At 42.7% G+C, this 26,433-nt stretch overlaps 1 protein-coding gene, 1 long non-coding RNA gene and 1 other non-coding gene across 7 annotated transcripts in view; 1 reads left to right on the top strand and 2 right to left on the bottom strand.

The window, feature by feature from the left end:
• Nucleotides 1-22: 22 nt before the first annotated feature.
• Nucleotides 23-3,566, bottom strand: LOC131914336 (uncharacterized). The gene is made up of 3 exons (XR_009380108.1): nucleotides 3,195-3,566; nucleotides 1,767-1,900; nucleotides 23-561 (listed from the first exon to the last, which is right to left on the bottom strand). It is a non-coding gene; the product is annotated as an uncharacterized LOC131914336 (long non-coding RNA).
• A 134-nt stretch (nucleotides 3,567-3,700) lies between these two features.
• Arid3b (AT-rich interaction domain 3B) overlaps nucleotides 3,701-26,433 on the top strand; it is a 50,017-nt gene continuing 27,284 nt past the window's right edge. For all 5 annotated transcript variants that reach the window (XR_009380253.1, XR_009380252.1, XR_009380251.1 and 2 more), the window contains exons 1-2: nucleotides 3,701-3,854; nucleotides 6,351-6,955. Coding sequence is in view for 1 of the 5 variants with exons in the window: in XM_059267979.1 (XP_059123962.1) it covers nucleotides 6,422-6,955 (534 nt within the window). In the remaining 4 variants the exon portion in view is untranslated. The remainder of the gene's footprint in view (nucleotides 3,855-6,350; nucleotides 6,956-26,433) is intronic.
• Nucleotides 18,459-18,531, bottom strand: Trnaa-agc (transfer RNA alanine (anticodon AGC)). Its single transcript has one exon. It is a non-coding gene; the product is annotated as a tRNA-Ala (tRNA).

The following is a 26,433-nucleotide window of genomic DNA, read 5'->3' as shown; positions in this document are numbered from 1 at the left end:
TATGCCCCCCCCCCCACAAATTAAAATTAAAAACCCTGGATGGCTATTCTTAGTTGTCAACTTGACTATACCTGCAATGAACTACCATCCAGAAATGGAAGGCACACCTGTGATTGGATCTTGAGGCAGGAAGACAATGTGACTTTGATCTGGGTCTTGAGGCTGGAAGACTCAGGCTTTTGATCTGGATCTTGAGGCAGGATGACACACGCCTCTGATTGGGATCTTGAGGTGGGAAGACACACACCTTTAATCCAGATCTTGAGGCAGGAAAACACATGCTTTTAATCCAGATCTTGAGGTGGAAAGACATACTTTTAATCTGGGCTACACCTTCTGCTAGAAGCCTATATGGAAGAAGGAAGGTTTTGTCCTTTTTGCCTGCTTGCCCTCACCTTGCTAGCATATCCATTCCTTCAGTGGCATTGGAGCCTACTTCTTCGGGATTCCAGCATACACAGGAGACCAGCTGAGACACTCAGCCCTGTGGGACTGAACAACTACTAGATTCTTAGACTTTCCATTCACAGCCAGCCAATGTTGGATTAGCTGGACTGCAGCCTGTAAGTCATTCCAGGGAGAGAGAGAGAGAGAGAGAGAGAGAGAGAGAGAGAGAGAGAGAGAGAGAGATTCATTCCATAAGTTCTTTGACTCTAGAGAACTCTCACTAATACAAACTCCAGCAACTAATAAAAGGTTTTCCTTTTTGCTATCCCTTTATAATCACCCCTCCATATTTTTCTAGTTTCAAGAGTGTAATTTTCAGCCAGGCAGTGGTGGCACACGCCTTTAGTCCCAGCACTTGGAAGGCAGAGCCAGGTGGATCTCTGTGAGTTCGAGGCCAGCCTGGGCTACAGAGTGAGTTCCAGGAAAGGCGCAAAGCTACACAGAGAAACCCTGTCTCGAAAAAACCAAAAAAAAAAAAAAAAAAAAAAAAAAAAGAAAGAAAGAAAAAGAGTGTAATTTTCTGACTGACTTGTTTCACTCAACGAAATGTCTTTATTATGTTATAATATCTAATGGCAAATTGTTATGTCTATCAATTCTGTAGTCCTTTTTCTTGCTAATCATGTATCTGCTAACATCCCCCAGTTAGTTAGTTGGGCTCCGAAACTGATATCTTTTTTTTTTTTTTTTTTTTTTTTTAAATTTTTCAAGACAGGGTTTCTCTGTGTAACAGTCCTGGCTGTCCAGGAACTCATTCTGTAGACCAAGCTGGCCTCCAAATCACTGAGATCCACTTGCTTCTGCCTCCTAAGTGCTAGGATTAAAGGCGTGTGCCACCACCGCCTGGCCCTGATATCTTTCTTAACTCTCCTCTAACCTACACAACCAGAATACCAGCAAATCCTGGCAGCTTCACTTTCAAAATAGACCTGAAATCTGACCACTTCTCACCCACTGTAATGGCATCATCTACTTCAGGACACATTTATAAAGAAGTTCCAGGATGATTGCTTCCCTTTTTAATCTCTCTAGCCTCAAGATCCACAAATAGCCTCTGTGCCACAACTAGGATGGTTCTGTTAGAGATTTAAATCTGATCAAGTCGCTTTGGGGCTCAAAACTTTCCATTGGTGTTAGTGGTGACTGTAAACATAATTTTTATGTCTACAGTGGTCTGCATGGTTGAGCACCTGGCTACTTCCTGACATAATCTCTACCACTGTGTCTCCCTCAGCCATAAAAGTTAGTTTGCTATGAGTATTGCTTCCTTGTTACTGTTCGTATTCCTCTTCCTATTAACCTGTCAAACACATTCTTACCTCAGAGCAATCGAATATTCTGTCCCTCTGCTTGAACATTCTTTCTGTAGATATCCACTAGATGTGGTTCATCCCTATCAAGTCAGTCCCGTTTCGGTTTAAGAGCACCTTATCAATGAGTTCTTCTCCAGCATCTAAAAATAGAAGTTGCCTGACACAATTGTTTAATCTTTACTCTTTGTTCTGCATAGCACTTATCTGACACTACATATTTTGCTTTCTTTCTCCAGAACTGGTAAAGAACACTGAAGGCAGGAAATGAGTTTTGTCTACTGCTCAATAAACACTGAGGTGAGGACCTGGCTAGGCATGTACAAGGAATTTGGTATTTTTGATTTCGTAATTTGTAAAAGGGAAAGACAGGCTGAGAACACACAAGAAGATTTCTAGATTTTAGGGCATTCTACATTTTCTGTTACTTATATGGTAAGGTAATCAAAGGAAGTGGTATGTGAATACAGTTAGAGATTCACAGAGATAGTGAGGATCAAGCTGAGTAGAAGAATATAATGAACTTTGAAGCCACCGTTCAGAATTCATTTTAAATTGATAATTTAGTGATTCCAATCTGTTCAGTTAGATCATTTTCTATAGCAAAATACAGGTATGAAAATTATAAAGTCTCTTCTGGTTAGAGGTTTTAGTTGAAGAAAAGGAATTGGGGGGATTGAAAAATTGGGGTTGTAATAATATGCCATTGAATCTAGCATAAGGAAGGAAGTAAAGGAGGTTAATGTGTAAGAGATAAAATAGAGGCATTCAGCAGATTGGAGTTTCTGATAAAGTCAAAGAGTTATGTTACAATTCTTGAGCAATGATAAAGTCAAAAAAGAGTTATGTTACAGTTCTTGAGCAAGGTGGGAGGTAATGGTTCAGTGCCCCGATACACACTAAAAATTTGTAATTTTTAAAAATTAAAAAAAAGTCTTCATCAGGGACTGAGATGGATTAGTCAGTAAAGTGCTTGGCACCAAAAATAGGAGCCTAAATTTGGATACCCACCACCTAAGTAAAAAAGCTGAGCGTGGTGCACGCCTGTAATCCAAGCGCTAGGGAGGCAGAGACAAGATTCCTGGAGCTTGCTGGTCAATTACTTTTGCTAAATAGGTGAGCTACAGATTGAGTGAGAGGCCTTGTCTCGGGTTGGGGGGTGGGGGGAGAAAAGAAGGAAGGAAAAACCTGCTGAAATCCAGGTTTTGACTGGGATTGGAAAACTGGTGTAAACCTCGACGTTAAGTGAGCCATAAACTCTGGATCAAGGAAGATGGTCAGAGGGGAGAAAGTTAAAACACAAACGAGGTGCACGCATAAACTGACAGATGTTCACAACCAAGCGTTGCATAAGCAAGGTGGGTTTGTGTGTGTGTGTGTTGTTGTTGTTGTTGTTTGTTTAATAAGCGGTGCCAGGATTCGGCACATAGCCCCTACCTTTGGGAACCTGGGGGAAGAAAATATTAACTCCTGTGACCAGGGTGGGGTTGAGGATGGAGGTGGTGCTCCAAGGGTTGCAGGAGCCCCTGGGGACAGAAGAATCTCAGTCTAAAAAGTTCACAGAAAGCCTGAAAAAAAGCGGGAATGCTTGATGAAGACTGGCTGAAACATAGCACTCCTAACTCCTCTCTTTAACTTATTGCAAGCAACGTCCAACCTCCGCAGCCAGAAAGCAGAGTAGACGTCGTTAGCCCTGCTTTTTTTCAACTCCCCGCGAAAGCACTCCCACCGGAACTGCTCTGTGTCTGCGCTTTCCCATTGGCTGAAGCTTCCGCCCGCCTTAAATAGTTCCCGCCCACGGGCCTAACCGGGGGGCGGTCCCTAGGAGTCACTTCCGCCTCATTCCCCCCCCACTCCCCCCCTCCTTCCCTTTTTAGCTGCTTCCGGCCTCAGGCCCCGCCCCAATCCGTGAGGCCCCGCCCCTGGCTGCCCCTCCCCCGCCCCGGGCCGACGGCCCGGCCCCCGCGGCACCGCTTCCGGTGTGGGCCCCGCCCCGGCTGTGGCCCCCAGCTGCGGAGGAGTCGGAGGCTCAGCTGCTGCGCCGGGGCCTCAGCGGCTGCCTCCTCCCAAGCTGCGAGCCCGGAACGCTGCGCATAGGTGAGCGGCGCGGGTCTGGGTTCTTTCAGCCGCGGCGGGAGCGGGGCTGTGGCAGGTGGAGGGGACCGAAATGGGAGCCGAGGCAGGTGTGAAGGGGAGACGCGGGCCAGCGAAGCGGGGGGGGGGACCGCTGAGGAAAAGTGAGAGCGCCGGGAGGAGCTCGATCCTCCGGGTGCCCAGAGAAGTGGTTTGAGATAAAGGGATGGGAAAGGTAAGGGACCCCCGCGGAACCTCAGGGTGAGCTTAGGTGGGGTTTGAGTGATTGGAGAAGAGCCTGGAGATTGGCGGAGAGGGTTTGGTGGGAGTAAAAGTGATAGAGCTCCACTGGGAGTGGGGCAAAGAATAGAAAGAGGGGCTCGAGGGGGTCGGGGACAGCGGCTGGAGACGAAGGTAAGGGAGATGGTCAGCAAGGCCAGTCTGAAGCGGCAAGCAGTCCGTTGCGCCCGGCTTGGAGGTCCGGGAAGTTTAGAGGACAGAGGGAGGGATGAAGTGGTTTAGATTTCTGAAGCTTAAGTTCTCTAAATGTTGGTAGTATTGTTTGGACCATTGGCTGCTTAGGGATTGGGATGGGACGGGCTCTGTGAGGGCGAGTGTGCCGAGTGAGTTGTAGAAGCGAGTCGTCTCTGTCTTACTAAATAAAGAGGCAATGGGACACCTCCCCCTCTGCTGAGGGCAGCCTGCAGAGAAGATGGTACCAACCAGACAAGAAACATTTGTACACTGACTGGCAGGAGTTGGTTGAAATATTCCGGTTGTGTTGGTTGACTTTAATAATTACATGAATATTTTTAAATGACCAGTGAATTGCTTGTTACTCTTTTGTGTGTGTTTTGTTTTTGTATTTTTGTCCCCAAATTGGTTTTTATTTCAAGTGAATACTTTTGCCAACTGGGTGTGAATCCTTTCAGGCTTCCTTACGGAATAAAAACTAAAGCGGAATGAAAGTATTGCTGCAGGCATAACTTACACTTTCTAAACTGCTAAGAGGAAGTACGAATAGTAAGAAGCAAATTGGAATTTGAATCTTTTAACAGTCTATGAAAGCTACAACCAAGTGCTTCTAAGAAACAAATTGAGAATTGTCTAGCATGGCTCTGTTTTATTTGTTTTTTGTTTTGTTTTGTTTTTCGTTTTGAATTTTTTTCCCTAGCTTTAAAAATTGTACCCCTATATGAATGTAAACATTTATAAATCAAAGCCATTTTTTCTTGTTAGGGATTACTTCCCCAGTGAATTTTTGAAGATGGTAAAGATTTCATTTTCTTCTTCATTTCAAGATGATTCATTTCATCTTCCACCTCAGTCCTAAAACACTGGGACAATGCAAATATCAAGTCCCAACCTGCTCAGTGCAGCTTCCCCTTTCATGTGGCAACAAAATTGCACACCCTGTTGCTAGTCCTCTTCACCCTAAAATTTGCTCTGGCATGGTAATCCATTCACTTAGGAAGACTTATGAGAAAATATAATTGAAGTGAGGTTTGTTGAAGGTGGGAGCCTGGGAAGGGTTAGAGGTGGAAGGGTGTGAAAGGGGGTTTGTGTTTGGAGACAGATTGGTAAGAATGCAGATAAACCTGCCCCCAGAATACTTTGGGACTGGAAGCCTTTTCTTACTGTATTCATAGAATAAATATAGTGGAAGTGAATCAGAAAGAAAGAGGATGTGAGGAGATTTACTTGTGATTTATAAAAAAAAAAAATTGACTTGTTTAGACAATATTGGTACCTGTTTCAAATTAATTAACTTTAAAATCTCCAGAGGAATTTCCCCCCCTGTTTGTTTTTGAGGGAAGCTTGCAATTTGAGACTCTTGCCTCCTTGCATGTTTCTTTCTTTCATGTTGTTGAAACCGGATTCTTTTGGAGGCTATAATGTCCACTTAGCCTGGTTCAGTCCACTCAGCAAGCTGGCCGGCAATTTGATCTGGGAAATTTGTGAAGTTTTAAGCCAAGAGCAGTTTGCTTGGTCTTGCTTTTTCCATCAGAAAAGTCATTTTGTCTGTCTGCTATAACTCTGTGTCTAGCTTGAGTCAGAATCTCCTTCTCCAGAGAGCCTGAGAATATAAGCCATACTCTTTCTTTTGCAGTCAGTCCATTCTTTGCCTTTGTTAACTGCAGTTTTCATAGTTATTACAAATTTCATAATTCAAACCCCTGTACAGTGCAAGCCCAGTAGATAACTGTTTGATAATGTAGAGAGTAAGAGATGAGAACTCAGTAAACTTAAATATCTTCTGGATTTCCTTTTTTAAAAAATGCTTAAATCTACCACTCCTGAGATTTACCCCCTATTTCCCCTCTTAGATCCTGTTCTCTTCTTTATAACTTTCCCTCCCCACCCACCAAACCCCTACAACTTACTCATCTTGAAATTCAGGTTTAGGAGTGTTTAGTATTCAGAACTTTACTGGAGAAAAGAAAATCTTTTGTACCTGTTTTACATAGTTTTTTCCCCCTCTTCCTCCTTTGTGGTTTTGGTTACTCACTTAAAATACAGACCCAGTGTGCGTGCTGGGCTGTGCCCAGGTTGAGAGCCATGCCAGTCTGTGGGTGAAGCCTGAGACAGTAATGGAGCCTCTGCAGCAGCAACAAAAGCAGCCACACCAGGCTCCTCTACAGATGGATGCCAGAGAGAAGCAGAACCCGCAGCAGACAAGAGAAGCACAGTTTCTTTATGCCCCCAAACTAGGCACCCAGCCTACTCTCCTTTCAGTCACACCTGGGAGACCTTCTGGTAGCCCTGTTCTGGGTCCCTTAGCCAGAGTTACACCAGCCACACCAGTGACCCAAGTATATGAGCAGAGCAATGTGAACTCTGAACCTGAGGAAGAGGAAGGAGGTCTGGAAGACGAAGATGGAGATGATGATGTTGCAGAGGTGGCCGAAAAAGAGGCCCAGGCTGCTTCCAGATATTTCCATGTGCAAAAAGCAACTCGCCAAGACCCCAGAGCAGCACCCATGTCCAGCCTGCTTCCAGCACCTGGACTCCCACCACAAGGACAACAAGCTAGAGAAGACCATACCAAAGATACTTCCAAGGCCCCACCTTCCATCTCCACAGCTGGGCAGCCAAGCTGGAATCTGGATGAGCAGCTTAAGCAGGTCAGTCTTTCTGCTATGGGAGGTCATTTTTTTCTACCTATAGGTCAGCTGCAGAGGGTGCTGGATGGGCAGGAGCGGGCACTATGCCTTCTCACCCACGGCACTGACTATGAATAGACTGAAGTTTTTCTCAGCATTTGTTTGCTTGAACTGAGGGTGTAGCTCCATGATAATGTAGGACTCTAGATTCAGTCTCTAGAACCACAAAAATATTAAGTGATGGTTCTTTTTATTAAAGCATTAGAGTGTATAAGTTACTGTTAATGCAATTTGTTCCAAGTTTCTGTTAAAGAATCTCTCCTTTTTTTTTTTTGTTTGTTTGTTTGTTTGTTTGTTTTTTTGTCTTTTTTTCGAGACAGGGTTTCTCTGTGTAGTTTTGATTCCTGTCCTAAATCTCGCTCTATAGCCCAGGCTGGCCTCAAACTCAGAGATCCGCCTGGCTCTGCCTCCCCCAAGTGCTGGGATTAAAGGCATGTGCCACCACCACCCGGCTCTCTTTTTAAAGGAAGAATGAGCTGTGTTTCATTAGGACTATCTAAAAAACAGAGCGGCTAGTTCACACTTGTAGTTCCAGCACTTAGGAGGTGGCAGTAAAGAGACTCACCATGAGTTCTAGAATGAAACCCTGTCTCAAAAACCAGAAGATAATATAATAATAGTAGTAGTAGTAATCATAATAATAAAATAAAAAATAAAGGAGTTGGGGGGTTGGGGATTTAGCTCAGTGATAGAGCGCTTGCCTAGCAAGCACAAGGCCCTGGGTTCGGTTCTCAGCCCTGAAATTAAAAAATTAAAAAAAAAATAAATAAATAAAGGAGTTGGGTGTGGTGGTATACACCTGTAATCTCAGTACTTGGTAGGCAGAGACAAGCGGATCTTGGTAAGTTCAAGGCTAGCCTGGTCTGAATACTAAGTTCCAGGCCAGCCAGGATTACACATTTTTAAATAATGAAATTCATGGTTCTAATTAGTTTTTCTTGTGGGAATGTAGAATAATTTTTTTTCCTATGAGTTTCTTAGCTCCAAGTAAACCCAAGATCATGTTCTTTTGTTGTTTTGAAGTTGAATATAGCTGCTAAAAAGCACTTATGTGTATTTCTCAATCGAGAGCCTTATAGACATTCTGTTTTATCTTTACATTATATCATTTGGTTAGAAAGAGGGGCCAGGCAGCGGTGGCGCACACCTTTAATCCCAGCACTCGGGAGGCAGAGGCAGGCAGATCTCTGAGTTTGAGGCTAGCCTGGGTTACAGAGCGAGATCCAGGACAAGCACCAAAACTACACAGAGAAACCCTGTCTTGAAAAAAAAAAAAAAAAACCAAAAAAAAAAGAGAGAAAGAAAGAAAGAGGGAAGGGAGACCTCAGAATTCCCTTTTTACTCAAAGAAAGTTGAAATTAGTTCCAAACATGATTGCATATCAGAGTCAAGTAGGGAGTTTTGCTTGTTTCTATGGGAGGGTGGAGCTAGAGTTTGGTGGTGCAAGGGACTAGGGCCTCCAGCATGCTAGTAGGAAGTTTTTTTTTATAAAGGCAGGCAGTAGAGTCCTAATAGTGAATTGTTTTGGAGGGTGGAGCCTAGGGGATTTCTTCTCAACTAAGCCTTTGTCTTTATAATTTCTTTGTGACCTACACTGCAGCTTTTCACTGTTCAAAGTATGAGAGTAATGGTAAGTTGTTCCAGGGTGATTTGTTGGTGTTATAGGCAGAGCATTCATGATAAGGCCACTAGTACCTAGATATTGTGAGTTTTCACATACACCGTCTATGTAGTCCAATGATGCTACTTAGAAGCCATTTGTGAAGAGCTATGGTTTACAAAAGGGCACCTGGGAAGTCATAGTTGAAAAGGTCCTTTGGAAGCTCAAAAATAGGCAGCTTGACTCCAGGAGCCCTGTGCAGTTTACCTGACTTTTAACAGTAGTGTGAGTAGTATGTTCTAATCCCATCTTTTGGTGGCATTCTTAATTGTTCTGAGCACATTGAAAATAATGAAGCTGAGTATGGTTTATATTCAAAAACTAAATTTGTGAGACTGAGACAGGAGGGTTATGAGTTTGAGGCCATCATGGGGTACAAAGTAAAAACAGTACTAGTACTGCTAATAAGAAGGCATTTCTCAAGGATGTTGTAAAGAGAGCAAGTGAACCATGTTAATGCCTGTTTGGTGCCACGCACATGGCAGATATGCTGCAGGAGTTGTCTTGTACAACTCTTGTACCTTCCTCTTTCACATCCTAATGGGCATCCCTCTGAGGCAGAGAAGGTACTAGGAGACACAGATCACCCAAGGGGGTAGCAGCAAAGCTGAGACTAGAATCAGAATCCCAGCTTCCACGACAGCAGCACCTGGCCACCAGCCCAGATCTGCCTTCTGGCTGATTTCTTTGGTTTAGTAAAACATCTGTGAATTGCCGGCAGCCCCTGCACTGCTGTGTGGTTGGCACAGTTCCATGCTGGCCGCTGAGTCAGCTTATAGCAGGAACCGCCCTGACAGCGCTGGGAAAGTTCAGGCCCGAGGCGGCTGCTGCTGCCCCCGCCTTGGCAGCTGGCCAGCCTCTGTGTGTGTGCGGTCATTCCTAGAAAGTGCAGCCGTGTGTGAGGAACAAGTGGAGCTCCAGAGCCTGTCTGTCTTCAGGAAGTGCAGCAGGTGTTGAGGTCAAGCCATTAGAGCTTTGAAAAAAGAGACTCTTCAGGACTGGCGTGTGCGTGCACACGTGTACGTTGTGGCAGGGCGCCCAGCCCAGCGTTCTGTATGGCAGCCGCCCCGTGGCTGCACAGCTCAGTGCTCTGGAGGCTGGCTGTTGGCAGCTCAAACCCTTTGAGTTCATTTAAGTTTCTGAGGCATACATACTAAATATAGACTGTTTGGCAGAGCACCTGCCAAAAATGTTTTCATAAATGCCAGAGTAGCTCAAGCCTAATGCTTCGTTCTAAATTTACCTTCCTTCTGAATGTAGAGAAGAACTCTGTCAGGGAAACAGTGAGGAACGGTGTCTTAAAACCTTTGACGGCCACTTCTTGTTCCTCCTGTAAACTTAGTTTTTCAGGTTGGTCTTTGGGCTCCTCCTTTGCTTTATTTTTGTTGTTGTTTTGTGTGAGTGTTAAATTTCTACTACATTTTATTGATTTTGTGTATGTACATGGGCATATGCATGCCATAGTGGTATACGGAGGTCAGAGGACAACTTGTGGGAGTCAGTTCTCTTTACACCCTGTGGGGCTCAGGAATCGAACCCAGGCTGGCTTAGTGGCAGGTGCCTTTACCAGATGTGCCGTCCTCCCCACCCTCCTTCCTTGTTTTAAACCTTGCTTTAGTTATTAACTTTAAATTTTTACTCTGTGCGTGTTGTAGTGTAAGTAGTAGGTATATGTGTGGACGTGCTCATGTAGAGGTAGAGGTCAGAGAACAGGAGGAGTCAATTCTCTCTCTACCGTGTGGATCCTACGATGGAACTGAGGTTGCCAGGCTTGGTGGCAAGTACCTTAACCTGCTGAGCTATCTCACCAGCCCTTAAACATGTTTTTAAAGAAGTAAGTAATGTGCTTGAGGGTGTGTGTGTGTGTGTGTGTGTGTGTGTGTGTGTGTGTGTGTGTGTAGTTATGCTTTGGACAGAAGACTAAAAACGTAGCTCTGAGAGAGCCTGTAAAAACCATCAGACCATGAGACTAGCTGTTTTTGTTCTTCAGCCTTTTGTTCTTTAAGTAATTAACTTTTAGAGAGAAGTTAAGTAGCACTTGCTGCAGCAACAATTCAAAGACCTTTTACAGTTGACACAAGATCTTAATTGTTAATGAGTTATAGTGTCCTTTATTCTAAACAATCTATTCGGGCAGAGTCTTTGTGCCAGGGCTATCTACTGCAGGCATGGCTCTCCCTCAGGGAGCCAGATGTCTAGCAGTGGTGTTGCAGCAACCTCAAGTTAGGGTTAGAGGTGGGATGCAGTAACTTAACTCAGCTGAAACCCTGCTGAGTCTGCTCTGTGATGCAGATATTCTAAAACAAATGTTGTTTTTCAAACATTCATATACATACCAAAGTAGAAGAGGTGATTTTCCCCCTCTGTACAGCATTGTGTAGAATTCTCAGAAAGTGTTTTACAGGAGTTGGTGAGGGGCTGGGCAGTCATTTACGAACTGAAAAGCTTAAGGGCAGCACAGTTAGCCTTTGTTTCTGAAATCCTGTTCTTACAGCACATAGGATCAAAATTACCTCATGGATTCTCTTCTCAAAGAAAGCCTTGCAAAATATTTGCTTCTAAGGCTTGGCTCATTCTCTGACACCAGGGTGATGGGAAGATGGATAATACTATGGAGCCCAGCATTCTAAAACCCGTCAGATTTCTATGGGCAGAGTAAATAATTGTAAAACAAGACAACAAAGAACTGAGTGTCCCTTTTCTCAAAGGAGATCACTCAGCCAACTTGGGGCGGGGGTGCTGGCCCTTTAGGGGTGGTCTTCTGCTGCCTGGATAGTGGGTGTTTCGGCAATACAGGCTTTGTCTTGAGCCCATTAGTAGAGCTAGGTTTCCTTCCATAGAACAGGAAGATGAGGAATAGTTTGATAGGCATGTGGGGGCTAGAGTTTATGTGTCTGCTTTTCTGCGTACTTTGCCAGACACTTTCAATATGTGTGGCTTTGCATTGGCAGCTCAGTGCAAAGCACTGAAATTTACTGGGGTTCATTGCTCAAAAAGGACTGGCCCCTCCTCAGTCCCATGTGTTGTACAAGGCTTTGTTCAGAGTTGCCTTCTAGGATGGAAGAATCATATTTCAGAAAACTTGCAACTGAAGAATTCCTAACCCTTCTTAAAGCTTGCTGATCACATGTTAATGAGAACAGGGTATCGCCAGTTGTGAACATCTGGGGGCTGTTTGCTGCCTCTAGCCTGTGGCAGCACCTCTGCAGGGTAGATGCCAAGGAAGCTCCAAGACAGGTGGGAAGATCATTTAGTTTGATGTGCACTGGTAGACAGAAAGGAGCATGACTTGGTTTAGTTTGTTTAACTAAATCATTGAATTTGTGTGCAGTTAATAAAGTGCTTATTAATGGCATACAAAAATGGAAATTGGGCTCAAGTGTGATTCATTTGGCAGAGTGCTTACCCGGCACACATAAACCCTGAGCTTGATCCCTGGCATCCCATAAATGACATGGTGACATACTTCTGCAGTCTAGCATTTGGGAGGTAAAGAAAAGAAAATCCGAAGTTCAAAATAATCCTTGGCTATGTAGTTGAGCTTGAGGACAGGCTGTGCTACATGAGACTTTGTCTCAAAAAAATCAAATTAGTCTTGTCTTACTATGTGAGATTAATTCCTGCTGGGTAATTAGCTTGCAGTGTGGCATCTGTCCTTTTATTCTAATGCTCTGACAAACTGCTTTCCAGGATCTGTCCCTCTAGTGTGTGTGCCCATCAGGAGGCCTACTTGGTACATAATTGATAAGTACTTCATGCAAAACATTTCAGGGGTTTGCAAAACTTGATTAAACTGTTGACTGGAAAGAAAAGGCGCTTTCCATTTTCTCTGTAGTGTGTCTTCATGCCCCCAGTATCTGGAATCACTGTCTGTCTAGATCAGTGGCTCTCAGTTGAAGCTGATCCTTCTTTACTGCTTGACATTTAGCAGTGTTGTGCCTGCATCTGGAAGCAGATGTGTATACTCCTAGCATCTAGTGAGAGAAGAGCCATGGAGGCTGCTAAACATCACACAGAGTATTGGACAAGATTTGCTCACTCCCGACAAGGAATCGTCTGGACAAAAGTGCTAAGGTTGAGAAACCCTGCTATCCATTGTTAGGCAGAGTAGGCTGTGCTTCAAAGATTGTTGTTTTTGTACTACTCTTAGTAGCTGAGGAGTTTGACAGCCTTAAGTTTTCTTCATTTCTGGTTATTTTTGCTGTTGCTTATTTTTTTTTTTTCTTTGCTTTGTTTTGATTTTTGAAGCAAGGTCTTTCTGTGTGTTCTCTATTCTTCTTTTTTTGGTTTTTCCAGTCAGGTTTTCTCTGTAGCGCTGGCTGTCCTGAAACACTTTCTGTAGCCTCGAAGTCAGAGATCTGTCTGCCTCTGCCTCCCAGGTGCTGGGATTAAAGGTCTATACCACTATGTCCACCTTCTTTCCTGGTTTTTTTTATCTTAATTAATTAATTAATTAATTGAGATAGGGTCTCACTATGTAGCTTTGGCTGGCCTAAAACTTGCTATATAGACCAGGCTGGCCTCAAACTACAGAAATCTGCCTGCCTCTGCCTCTTGAGTGCTAGGATTAAAAGTGTGTGTCACCACACCTGACTTAATTCTATTCTTAATGTCCATTTTGAGTTTATGGCCTTAGGTAGTCATGTTTGTAGCTAGAGTTTTCCTGCCTGGCCCACAGTCAGGACAAATCTCTTTCACCCGCCAGTCCCACAGCCGCTCAGACCCAACCAAGTAAACACAGAGACTTATATTGCTTACAAACTGTATGGCCGTGGCAGGCTTCTTGCTAACTGTTCTTATATCTTAAATTAATCCATTTCTGTAAATCTATACCTTGCCACATGGCTCATGACTTAATTCTATTTTTAATGTCCATTTTGAGTTTATGGCCTTAGGTAGTCATTACAGTGAACACACTATACCTGAGAGAGTGTTGGGATCTACACCTTGAGGCTCTTCCATGGCTCTTCCAGCCCAGCCCTGTGAACTATCCGTGATATTTATGGCAGTCTATGAGAGAGCTTGGTTGCCCCTCCACAGTTAACCCCAAAGATTAAGGCAGATACTTGACACACCTGTTACCTACTAGCAGATTTTATTATTAGATCAGTCTTTGTTTGAGAGACAGGAGGTATGGCTCTAGATGCTAGCTCTACCACTTGTTACAGTGCTTTGAAAAAGCACTTTAACTATCTGTACTGGACTCAAGAGTACATCGGAGCCGGGCGGTGGTGGCGCACGCCTTTAATCCCAGCACTCGGGAGGCAGAGCCAGGCGGATCTCTGTGAGTTCGAGGCCAGCCTGGGCTACCAAGTGAGTTCCAGGAAAGGCGCAAAGCTACACAGAGAAACCCTGTCTCGAAAAACCAAAAAAAAAAAAAAAAAAAAAAAAAAAAGAGTACATCGGTTTCCAGAAGGATGGTAGTTCTCTCCCACCATCATTGGGGTTGGTTTTTTGTTTTTCAAGACAGGGTTTCTCTGTATTTTGGTGCCTGTCCTGGATCTCGCTCTGTAGACCAGGCTGGCTTGAACTCACAGAGATCCCCTGGCTCTGCCTCCTGAGTACCAGGGTTAAAGGCTTGGGACACCACTGCCTGCCCTGGGGTTGTTTTATAGATGCTTGCTACAAAGGTAGAAGAAAAATAGATATGTGAACCATCTTTGTAAAAGCATATAATGTCTAAAGTTAGGTTGAATTGTCATTAATTCCTAAGTACTTTTGTTTGTTTGTTTTTTGTTTTTTTGAGACAGGGTTTCTCTGTGTAGTTTGGTGCCTGTCCTGCTCTGTAGACCAGGCTGGCCTCGAACTCACAGAGATCTGCCTGGCTCTGCCTGCCGAGTGCTGGGATTAAAGGTGTGCATCACCACTGCTTGGCCATCCTAAGTACTTCTTAAGGCTCTAATTTTCAGTCCTTACTGGCTTGGTAGGTAAGATGTAAATCCTAGATACTACTTGAGGACAATTCCTTTAGGTTTTCTAGGGCTGTGGCCAAACATAAGTATTCTAGAGTCCCCTGAAACTATTCAGGCTTGTGGAAACATGAACCATGTACTTTGTTCTGCTTTTCCTGTTAGCACAGGGCTATGTGAGTGTTTCGGAAATGATAACTGGCTTAGTTTGGTCCTTATCCCTCAAAGACTAATCCCTCTGTATATGTCCTAGGTCCCACTCTCTCCTAGGCTTTGAGAGACTTGCTCCATCAGTGAAGACTTCTATTTCCTGACTTTTTAGACTCCTCTCTTCTGAAGCGTTCTCTGCAATTAAACATCATCTCTCAAACTTTAAACAAAACAAACAACAAAACTGTAGTTTTCAAATTCACATATCATGTGATTGTTAAAAGACAGTGAATTTGCTTTTTAAAGAAATCCTGGACTGCACATTTCCCCAGTCATAGTTTCTCAAAGGACTTGTACACTTTACATTTCATTTTGCCAAAACACTCCAACCAGAACCCTGACCCTTCCATTTTTCTTTGCTGTCATGTTGCCTAGTGCGAGCTTCCCTGACCGCATTTGATATTTCAGAAGAGGGTTGGGTACCATTGATGATTCCCTCTTTGAAGTATTTTCTTCTTTCTGCTTATGTTTCTTTATCCTGTAGTTTTTTCTTTTCACCTAGTTCTCCAGGTATTATTCTAAGCCTTTACTGTGTCATCCTTGGGAGGCTCTTTTATTTGGATTTCAGTCATGATGAAGCATATATGTAACTTGAATCTATGTTTCTGGTCTGAGATCAGCATATATAATCCCAACTGACTGCTTAACATTTACATTCATATCCTACTCACAATGGGCAGTGGTGAGTCTTTATGTCTTTAATCCTAGCACTTGGGAGGCAGAGGCAGGGGGATCTCTGAGTTCAAGGCTAACCTGGTCTACAGAGTGAGTTCTCACACAGCCAGAGCTACACAGAAAAACCCTGTGTCAAAACACCAAAATAAGCCAGGGCGGTGGTGGCACACGCCTTTAATCCCAGCACTCGGGAGGCAGAGCCAGGCGGATCTCTGTGAGTTCGAGGCCAGCCTGGGCTACCAAGTGAGTTCCAGGAAAGGTGCAAAGCTACACAGAGAAACCCTGTCTCGGGAAGATAATAATAAATAAATAAATAAATAAATACATAGATATCCTACTCACATCTCAAGTTTAATACATGTAAAACAACTAAAAACTTCGCTTTAAAAGACAGGATCTTAAGTATCAAGTAGCCTAGGTTCTTCTCCAGCATGCTATAACTGAACTCTTGGTGTTGATACTCACCCTACAGTCATTTTCTCTTGCATTTTCCTTCTCAGAAAATGGCCTTGTTAGACACTTAGTCATTCATCCAGAAACTTTGGGGTTGAGTTATTTCATACTTGCTCTTGTCACCCTGTTTCTAGCCCGTCACCAAAGCTTTTCAATCTTCTCCTCTAGATAGCTAGAATCCTGCCGCTTGTCTACCATCACCTACCTGCTTCCTCCAAATCTGTGCTCACCCCACTTTCTAATCCATTCGATATAGCCTGTAATGATCTAGAAACTGAATCAGATTGTGTCACTGCTTTAATGTCCTCTACAGATGTTGGGTGTTCTCATTATAAAATTCAAAAGCTGTATCTCTAAGACCTGCCTCATTGTCTTTAGCCTTGACTTTAGTAATCTGTCTCGTCACTGTTTTAAGAACTATGGCCTTTGCTGTGGTGATCATTCTGTGTAGCTGGAGAGTTTTCTCTCCGGGTCCCGCCAATCCCTGGCAGTTCCTTAGCCCACTTATAAAATAAACATACAGACGCCTATATTATTTAAACTGCTTGGCCATTAGCTCAGGCCTATCATTGTCTAGCTCTTACTCTTATATTCAGCCCATTTCTATTAATCTATACTTTGCCACGTGGCTTGTGGCTTACCGGCATCTTCATGTGCTGCTTGTCATGGTGGTGGCTGGCAGTGTCTCTCTGCCTCAGCCTTCCACTTCCCAGAATTCTCTTCTCTGCTTGTCCCACCTATACTTCCTGCCTGGCTACTGGCCAGTCAGCATTTTATTTATACAGAGCAATATCCACAGCAATTCTGCCTGGGCACTCTTGCTCAGGTTCGTTCTTTCTCTCCTTCAGTTCTCCATCGTAACTGTCATTTCCTCAGAAGTCCTATCTTCGCCCTCAATGCAGGATCAGGTTCTCTCTGTATGCTGTCATTGAACATTATGTTTTACATATTTTATGTTTGTGTTGGTTGGTTGATGTCTAATTCGTAGGCTAGAGCAGTGGTTCTCAACCTTCCTCATGCTGCGACCCTTTAGTACAGTTCCTCAGGTTGTGGTGACCCCCAACCATAAAATTATTTTTGTTGCTACTTCATAACTGTAATTTTGCTACTGTTATGAATCATAATGTACATATCTGAAATGCAGGGTATCTGATATGCCACCCCTGTGAAAGGGTTGTTCGACCCACAGACTAGATGAACCACAGACTAGATGGTGAGCCCCAGAGGACAGGAACCACACTTACTTGTATTCCAGCAGACAGTACAGCCATGGCATGGTAGGCACTCGAGATTTTGCTGCTTCTACCTTCCTTTAATTTACTCTGCTTTACTTGTTCTTCTCATTTACTTCGCGTTCATGTGACTGGTTGCATTTTGTGTTTGTGGGCGGGGTGGGTGACAGGTCGGGAGATGGCAGTGTTAGTGTCTGCCTCATTTGCTCTACACCTTTTTAAAAATTATTATTACATTATTTTCTGTGTTGGGGCAAGGGGCACATGTGGAGATCAGGGAACAACCTGTAGGAATTGGTTCTCACCATCTACCTTGTGGGTTCCGAATATCAAACTCAGGTCATCAAGCTCAGAAGCAAGTGCCCTTACCCACTGAGGTATCCTGCCAACCACACATTTTTAAAAATAGATGATCTATTCAATCTATAGCAGAATTAAGCAGAAGGTACAGTAATTATCGTTCCTCCCCATCCTTTATCACTATCAAATCTTAGACCAGAGAGTACGTTTACTACAATCAAGGAAATTACATTGACACATTATTATCACTGAATGTGTAGTTAACATTAGGGTGAATTCTTTTTAAAGAAATTATTTCAAAATAGATTTCATGACATTATTTTGTGTGCGGGGGTGGTGGTGTCTAAATGTGCGCATCCCGTGGTGAATGTGTGAAGGTCAGGGGGCTAACTTGCTAGAGCCCTTCCGCTTGGTCATCAGACTTGGCAGTGATTACCTTTACTCTCTGAGTCATTGTGCTGCCAGCCTTTGGGATGCATTCTTATTGTACATTCTGTGAGTTTAACAAATGTATAATGACGTGTATCCACCATGATACAAAACAACTTTGCTGCCCTGGAAATCGTGTTGTACTGTTTCAGCCTTCCTTGCCTGCTGGCTCCTGGCAACCACGGACCAGCCCTTTTTCTTGAGGTTGACATGATCTGCTGATCTTACTTAAATTTGTTGGTTTTATTTACACAAATTTGTTTTCTTTTAGCTGTAACACGTTTCCTAGAATTCTTGTTATTTACCAAATACATCTTAGGCTATAAATACTTTTCTTGAATCAGTCTCACTTTTGCTGTATTCTACAAATTTTGGCCCTTGAAAACTTGCATGCTTTTGAGTCTCTGAAATTTAAGATATTTTCTGTTTTAGCCTTATGTATGATTTAGTTTCTATAAATGTCCTTGAAAACAATGTGTGTTCTCTACTTGATAGATACAGTGTTATCTTTGTCTATTGGATTGAGTTTGTTAATTTGCATTTACTTAGATCTTTCTTATATTCTAAGGGTTTTTTTTTTTTTTTTTTTTTTTTTTTTTGGAGCTGAGGATCGAACCCAGGGCCTTGTGCTTGCTAGGCAAGCGCTCTACCACTGAGCTAAATCCCCAACCCTAAGGGTTTTTTTTTGGTTTGTTTGTTTGTTTTGTTTTTGTTTTTGTATGACCAGGTTCTGGGAGAGCTTAATTAAAATATTCTGATACAAAAACAGCCTTTTTTTTTTTTTTGGTTAGTATTTGGTTATTGGGATTGATACATGTAGATTTACTTCTTGTTTCTTTTAAAATTCAGGGCTTGTGCATGCCCGACAAGTGCTGTACGACTGAGCTACACATTCTGAGTCTCACATGTGGATCTGTTTCCACCCTCTTGTTTTGATTTTGATTTAAGAATGCCCCTCTTGTTTTTCTCCATTCCTGTCTTCATTTATTTAGTTGTTGTCTTTATTTATTCTTTATCTCTTACAGGTTTTAGAAACTTTACTTTCTATTCTTCTATTGGTTACTTTGTATTTTTTTGAGATGTGGGTCTCACTTTTACCTAGATTGGTCCCCAACTCCTAGACTTGAGCCTTAGCCTCCTGAGTAGCTGAGATGACAGGCATTTTTAAAATTATATTTATTTAGAGTGTGTGTGTACAAATACATGCCATAGCGTACATGTGGAAGTCAGGTCAACTTGGAGGATTCAGTTCTCCCTTCCTACCATGTGGCTCCTAGGGATTGAACCAGGTTGTCAGGCTGGATGGCAAGTGCCTATACCTGCTGAGCCACCCCACGCCCACTTACCCCCAGCACATTTTTATTGGTTACTTTTAGATTGTAATTTGCATCCTTAATCTTTAAGCAAACCATAGTACCTAAGTAATTTCTGTGTTTTTAACTTCTGACACCCCAGTTCTGACTTGGAGCCTTTTGTGGTTTGTACTTTAGTTCCAGTTGGTTCTGTTTTTGCTTTTCTCCAATTTTTTCCCCTTAAAAGTCAATTCTTTACTTTTTCTTTTTGTTTTGTTTTGTTTTGGTTTTGGTTTTTCTAGACAGGGTTTCTCTGTGTAGTTTTGGAGCCTGTCCTGGATCTCGCTCTGTAGACCAGGCTGGCCTTGAACTCACAGAGATCTGCCTGGCTCTGCCTCCTGAGTGCTGAGATTAAAGGCGTGCGCCACCACCGCCCAGCCAATTCTCTGTACTTACCAAGTTTATGTATTTTTTTTTTCTCACCACTACTTGTATTCTACTTTCTAGCTTTATTTTCCTTTAGTTCTTCACTGAGTTTTTAAGTTTGTAATAAATTCAGCCATGGTGAGTATGAATCGTTTCTTCATATCTTTCTTTTCCCCTTTTGTACTTTGTTCATAGCCCTGTGGACCCTGGGTCCCTACATTGACCATTATTTTGTCTTCCTTAATCCTGTTTTTTTCTTGTTGGAGAGTGTAGCGTGGTGTGAGCCTGGTTGCTGATCTTTGTAAATCTTTGTTTTTAAAATTTTACTCTACTGTTTTGTGCTTGACAATAGTATTCTAGATTTGGACTCTCTTTTATCTATTCCATTTGAACCCTGTTCTGTCCCATAAGCCTGATTTGTGGTCATTTCCTCTCTTTCAACTAACACTATTTTTTTTTTCTTGGACAGTTTTTCTTTTAGTCAAGTATGTGTATGTTCAGGTGCATGCTTGGGGGTGTGTGTTATCCACAGGAACACTGGCCAGTAAGCCCCAGGGATCCTTCTAACTCTGTCTCACCACTGATGGGAACACAAGCATGTGCCACCACACCTGGCATTTGTATGTGGGTTCTGGGGATCAAACTTGGGTCCCCATGCTTTCAAAGCAAGTGGTTGGGGAAAAATAAATTTTAAAAAATTATATATATATATATATATATATATATATATATATATATATATAATTTTTTTGTTGTTCATTTGTTTTTTTAAGACAGGGTCTCTCTATATAGTCCTAGCTGTCCTGGAACTCGACTGACTTTGTAGATCATGCTGGCCTCTAACTCACAGAGATCCGCCTGCTTTCTGAGTACTGCGATTAAAGGTGTGCACTACTGCCTAGCTAGTTCCTTTAATTTTTTTAAACTGTGAATCATAGGATTTGTTTAAACTTTTTTGTTGTGCTGGAGAGGTGGCTCAGAGGTTGAGAGCACTGGCTGCTCTTCCAGAGAACCCGGGTTCAATTCCCAGCACCCACATGGCAGCTCATAGCTGTCTGTAACGCCAGTTCCAGGAGCACATAAGTGGTGTACAGACATACATGTAGACAAAATGATCATATACATAAAGTAAAATAAAAAATGTTTAAAAAAAGGTTTTTTGGCTGGGCAATGGTGGTGCACACCTTTAATCCCAGCACTTGGGAGGCTGAGGCGGACAGTGACTTTGAGGCCAGCCTGGTCTACAGAGTGAGATCCAGGACAGCCAGGACTGTTACACAGAGAAACCCTGTCTCAGGGAAAAAAAAAAAAAGAACCAAAACAAAAAACAAAACAAAACCTTTTTTGTTATGGAAGTTTCAAGCATACAAAAGGAATGAAAAGACTTTGCTTAGCTTTCTTTCAAGTATCCATATTTGGCCATTTCTTTGATACATGCTTTTAAATTCGGATGCATGTTTTTCCTTTTGTCCTGTCCTCTCCTGCATAAGAGTCCGTTTCCTCTTGTGCTGATTTGCTATTTTCTTGGCAAGCTCATTTCATAAGGATTTATTTCTGGAAGACTTGTCTACTTAAGGGTGTTTTGTTTTCTCCTCTGCTGGGGTTCCCCCTGCTTAGCTGCTTCCTTTGGTTTGGCTGACTTTAAGTGGGTGCTGTGTGGTGATGGCAAAGTTCCATGCTGTCTCTGACCTGGTGTGTAGGTTTGCCAGGCCCAGTTCATGGGCCGTAGTAGATGTAATCTTTCAAGGTTTCTTCCTTTTATGTAGTTATTTCAGTTCTGGTTCTTGACATGCTAGAGACTTGCAATTTGAATTCTAGGGGTGGGGGAAATGATTAAATCCCAGTCCTCACCCCTGTTAAGAACTATAGCTGGGGGCCCCAGGTGTGGTAGGTAGTACACACCTTTAATCCCAGCACTCAAGAGGCAGAAACAAGCAGATCTCTATGAGTTAAGTTTGGCCTCCTAGGACCTACATAGTCGAAGAAGACATGGGTCAAGGCTCACAACCCCCCCCCAATAAATATATAAAAGCAATAAATTATTTAAAATAAAATTTAAAAAACTAGTTGGGTGACATTCTTTAGCCCTCAGCTTTATCACTTGCTCCTATTTCTACTTGTGAAGCCCTTTCTTGATTTCATGCTTAGTTCTGTGTAGGAGGTATAGAGTTAAATTTCATCTAGCATTTCTATAGGTTTAAAAATGGGGGAAGTCTGCCAGGCGGTGGTGGCCCGAGCCTTTAATCCCAGCACTCAGCAGGCAGAGTAAGGCGGATCTCTGTGAGTTTGAGGCTAGCCTGGTCTACAGAGCGAGATCCAGGACAGGCGCCAAAACTACATGGAGAAACTCTGTCTCGGGAAAAAAAAAAAAAAAAAAAGAAAGAAAGAAAGAAAAAAGAATGGGGGAAGTCTGTAGAGTTCCTCTACATCAGTTTATCCTTGATAGTGGTTTTGTTTGCTTTTCTTTTGTTTTGTTTTGTTTTGTTTTGTTTTTGAGGCAGGGTTTCTCTGTGTAGCTTTGTGCCTTTCCTGGAACTCGCTTTGGAGACCAGGCTGGCCTCGAACTCACAGAGATCTACCTGCCTCTGCCTCCTGAGTGCTGGGATTAAAGGCGTGTGCCACCACCGCCCGGCCGCTTTTTTTTTTTTTTTTTTTAAATGTGTTTTTTAACAACTAGGATTTTTTTGACCTGCCCTGTGACAATTACTGGCTCTATGTCATTGAGCTGTGTAAGGCACAGTTTTATTGACAGCTGAGGAAAGAGGGAAGTAGGCTGTATGTGGTCTCACCAGGAGGAGGCTGGGCAGTGAACCCAGGCAGATCTGGCTTGCAGCCCTGTGCTCCCTTCTGAGAGGTATAGTCTCTCAATGGTTTCATCACTTTAAAAATAACTTTGTGGTCTGGAGCTCAGTACAGTGCTTGTCCAGTCTTCACAAAGCTTTGAGTTCAATCCCCAGCACCACATAAAATGGGTGTTTGGTGTCTTGACATCTGCAGAGGCTAGAGGGCTAAAAGTTCAATGTCATCCTCAGCTGCAGTACTCCATTCCTAGACTGCTTAAGACCCTGTCTCAATAATCAATCTATAGAATTTCTATTTTTTTCTCTCAGATTGTAGGAGTCATTTGGGCTCATTTTATAGGAAATATGGAAAATACACAAATTTATAAAGAAAAGATACAATCAACTATAGTCATACAACTTAGATAGAACTTTAAACATTTGTGGTATATCCTTTGTATTTTAAAGGAAAATGCCTACTATAGGTTTATTATTTTATTCTATATACAATTTTGTGCTTGACTTTTATTACTGATTAGTCTGCAAAATTTTTATTGTTTAAATAAATGCTAAAGTGTCATTTTAAAAATTTAATTAATAGTGGTACATGTTAGATTTCAAACACAGGACAATGGCCGAGGTGCTTATTTAACATATCAAAGCAGACCTGGCCACCAGGTTCTCCCTTCATCCCTCAATCCCTACTGTTTACAGGGCCTTCCTGACTGACATACCTCACCCCCTACCCTAAACTCTCCAGCCCAGGGGGCTGGACTGTTCTTCCCAATATGATTCAACCCTTTTGGTTGCCCACTCTCTTTGTACCTTTGGCCTCCTGGCTGCTGCACCTGGTTCCCTCTCTTCCCTCCCCCAACCCCTCTCCCTCTCCCCACATGGCACAGCTCAGTCTGGACATGTCCACTCTGGACTCTCCCAGATGTCCCTGTGTCTACCTCTGGCTGTGCTCTCCCATATATCTACAATAAACCTTCTCCACCATACTTAGGAGCAATCATATTCCTTTCTTTTCCTTTTTCTTTCTTTCTTTCTTTTTTTTTTCATTTAGTACACACTTTTAATCCAGTACTAGGGAGGCTGAGGCAGGTGGATCTCTGTGAGTTCAAGGCTAGGCTGATGTACAGAGCAAGCTCCAGGACATCCAGGGTTACATAGTGAGATTCTGTCTCAATAAAATAAAATATAATTTTTAGAAATTTGAGACAGGATGAGGCCTTGGCTGGCCTCAAACTTGGGATCTTCTTGCCTCTGCCTCCCAAGTACTGGGATTACAGACTTGAATCATCATATCTGTCGAATGTATTTTAAAATATTTGAGAAGGAAAAATGACAAATAGTCTTAAAACATGTGAAGTAAAAGTCAGTAGGACTTTGGGGTGGTTCCTTTGTAAGTCTATACCTTTTCAGATTTTTAAAAATCACAATCTGTTTTTATTTTTAACAGAAACAGAAACCATATGTATTGTACTTCAACTTTCTTTTTCTCAATACTGTGGCTGTCTTTTATGAATGTTCATGAAGCTGTTATTTTGTTGTTTATTTTTCGAGACAGGGTTTCTTTATGTAGCCCTCGAACTGGCTCTGTAGACCACACTGACCTCGAACTCACAGAGATCTGCCTACCTCTGCCTCCTGAGCGCTGGGATTAAAGGTGTGTGTCACCACTGCCTGGCTCTGAAGCTGTGTTTATGCCTGGCTTCTTGTTTATTTCTTCTGTAGTACTGAAGATTGAACCTAGATTCTGTTACATGCTAGGCAAGCTCTATTTAACCACAAAGCTATCACCCCTTACTCATGCTTTCATAGTCACTTATCTCAGAATCAAAAAAAGTACAAAACTGCTTATGAACAGGCACTTACAGAAACAATTATAGGAAAGTTCAGAGTACAAACTTAGAGTTCAAAAAATTGGCTTGAAGGACCAGAGAGATGTAAGAGCACTTGCTACTCTTGTAAGGAATATGCACCATGTTTGGTGGCTCACAGCCCCCTGTAACTCAAGCTTCTAGATCTGATACCCTCTGTGGGTACCCACATGAATGTGCACATATCTACACAGACACATACACATACACATAAATAAATTAAATAAAAAATTATCCTGGGCCTGGTAGCTCATATCTGTCCTCCCAACATTTGGGAGGTTGAAACAGGAAGGCTAAAAGTTCCAGCCTGTTTTGCTACCCAGAACCTGGACCAAATAAATAAATGAGACTTTTTAAAAAACATTTATTAACTGATGCATGATAGATTTTTTTTTTCCCTCTTAAATGTTTGCTTCGTATACAATTAAATTGTGTTTTATGAGACTTTGAGAGCCGTGGCTGGCCAGGCTCCTAATCTCTTAGCTATTTGTCCTGTTATGTCATAGTTGGCCTCACAGGCTCTGTAGCTCTGAGGAAGATCCAGTGGCCACATCAGCAGTCTTGTCAGAAGCACAAGGAACAGCTCAGAGGTTGCAAAGGGCTATCGTGCTGGGTTCCGCAGAGAGAAGGAGCTGGGCTTTCTTCCTAGACCAGGCCTACTTTGCATTTTACCCCTTGGCATTGGGTCCTCTCATCACCAACTTCGTATTTTCATCTTTCTCCCTCATTTCAGAGAAACACCTCATTTCTGCCAGTCTTCCTGATTGCATGGTGTGATTTTGTATCTAGATGAGAACGCAGGATCATGTCTTCTCCTTTCTCCACCCTGCCCCCTTTCTACTGCTTAATCAGAAGTGTCACTTGGCTCTTTTTCCAAGCCACTGAGTTTGAATGATCTCTGTTGCTAGTGGGAGGTGGGCAAGCTCTTTCTGGTTCCTGCTAAAGTTACCTGACAGCGGAAGGTGAGCATCTGATAATTATAATTCCAGTGCTTCCAAGGCTAGAGTGATTTAGTTAAGAGCAGTAATCCTGATCTTATCAGGGAGGTTTTGTAGTCCAACAGTGTAGCTTCTAACAGTATCTATTTTACTTCCTGGGGCTTCTCTCTCCCCTTAGGATTCTCCTGTAATCCTGCCCCTGCCCCTTCTGTGTCTCATTGCTTCCTGCAATCAGTTAAAACTAAGAAGATGGCAGGAGTGTGTTTTTCTTTTCTTCATACTAAGATCTAGGAAATGAATTTTTAACATTACAACACCACCAGCTAGGTCATCAGTAAAGCTGTCACATGCATGGCACATATAATACTGAGCCATGGATGTGGACAAAGATAGGTAGTTATGTGTTGCTTATTATAGGGAAAACAAAAACAGCCATATTCAGCCTAAATACTTTAGATAGGGACTATATTTCAGAGCAATTAATTGGTATCCAAGAGCTTGAGATCAGTGCCTTGAAGCCTGGTGATTTTGCTAATGACTACTTTGAGGGTCAGTTCCTAGGAATTTGCCTAGATGCTTGCCCTTGGGGCTCATGTCTATTAGATTATAGAGGAGACAGAAAATGCATTACCGTTTTGTCTTTTCAGAGAATGCTCAAGAATCTCCTAAGAGTTATCAGTTAGCACCAAGGTGTTAAGGAAAGAAAATTTCTTCCTACCTTTTTCCCTTTGTAAGGACAATTTCTTAGGTGTCAGAATGTAGAAATCCCAAGTGAAGAGTTGGTGGTAGCTGCACCCTTGTACTTAACCCTAGGGAAAAGGGTTAATTTTTGCCTTGAGGAGAAGTGAGGAATGGGAACTAAAATTGCTTTGGACATCTGAGCTGTGCTTTAATAAGATATTCCAGGTGGTCAAGGAGTAATCCTAAAATAGCCTAGATACTTAATTGCTTTTAAAGTCAGGCTCCTGTCTCTGGGGAAGTAGGGCTCTGAGGAATGCAGTGCTGGCTCCTGAAGTCTTGGAGGCGTGGTCTGCTGGGGTTATCCCCCCACCCCCAATCTAAGTGAAAACAAAAGCCAAGCCTTCTTGGGTCTGGAGGTATTTGCTAATATTTCACCTTTTTTTCCACACTTGGCAATAATAAGCTTTTGGCTTCTGCTTCTGTAACCTGGCTTTCTTCCTAGCTACAGGATTGGTATTGTCACCCTATCCCCTAGACAGTGGTCTGTTTTCATTAGTGCTCAAAGGCTTCC

Source organism: Peromyscus eremicus, chromosome 7 (assembly GCF_949786415.1).
Source record: "Peromyscus eremicus chromosome 7, PerEre_H2_v1, whole genome shotgun sequence".
NCBI classification, from domain to species: Eukaryota; Metazoa; Chordata; class Mammalia; order Rodentia; family Cricetidae; genus Peromyscus; species Peromyscus eremicus.
This window is presented reverse-complemented; position numbering and strand designations above follow the sequence as displayed.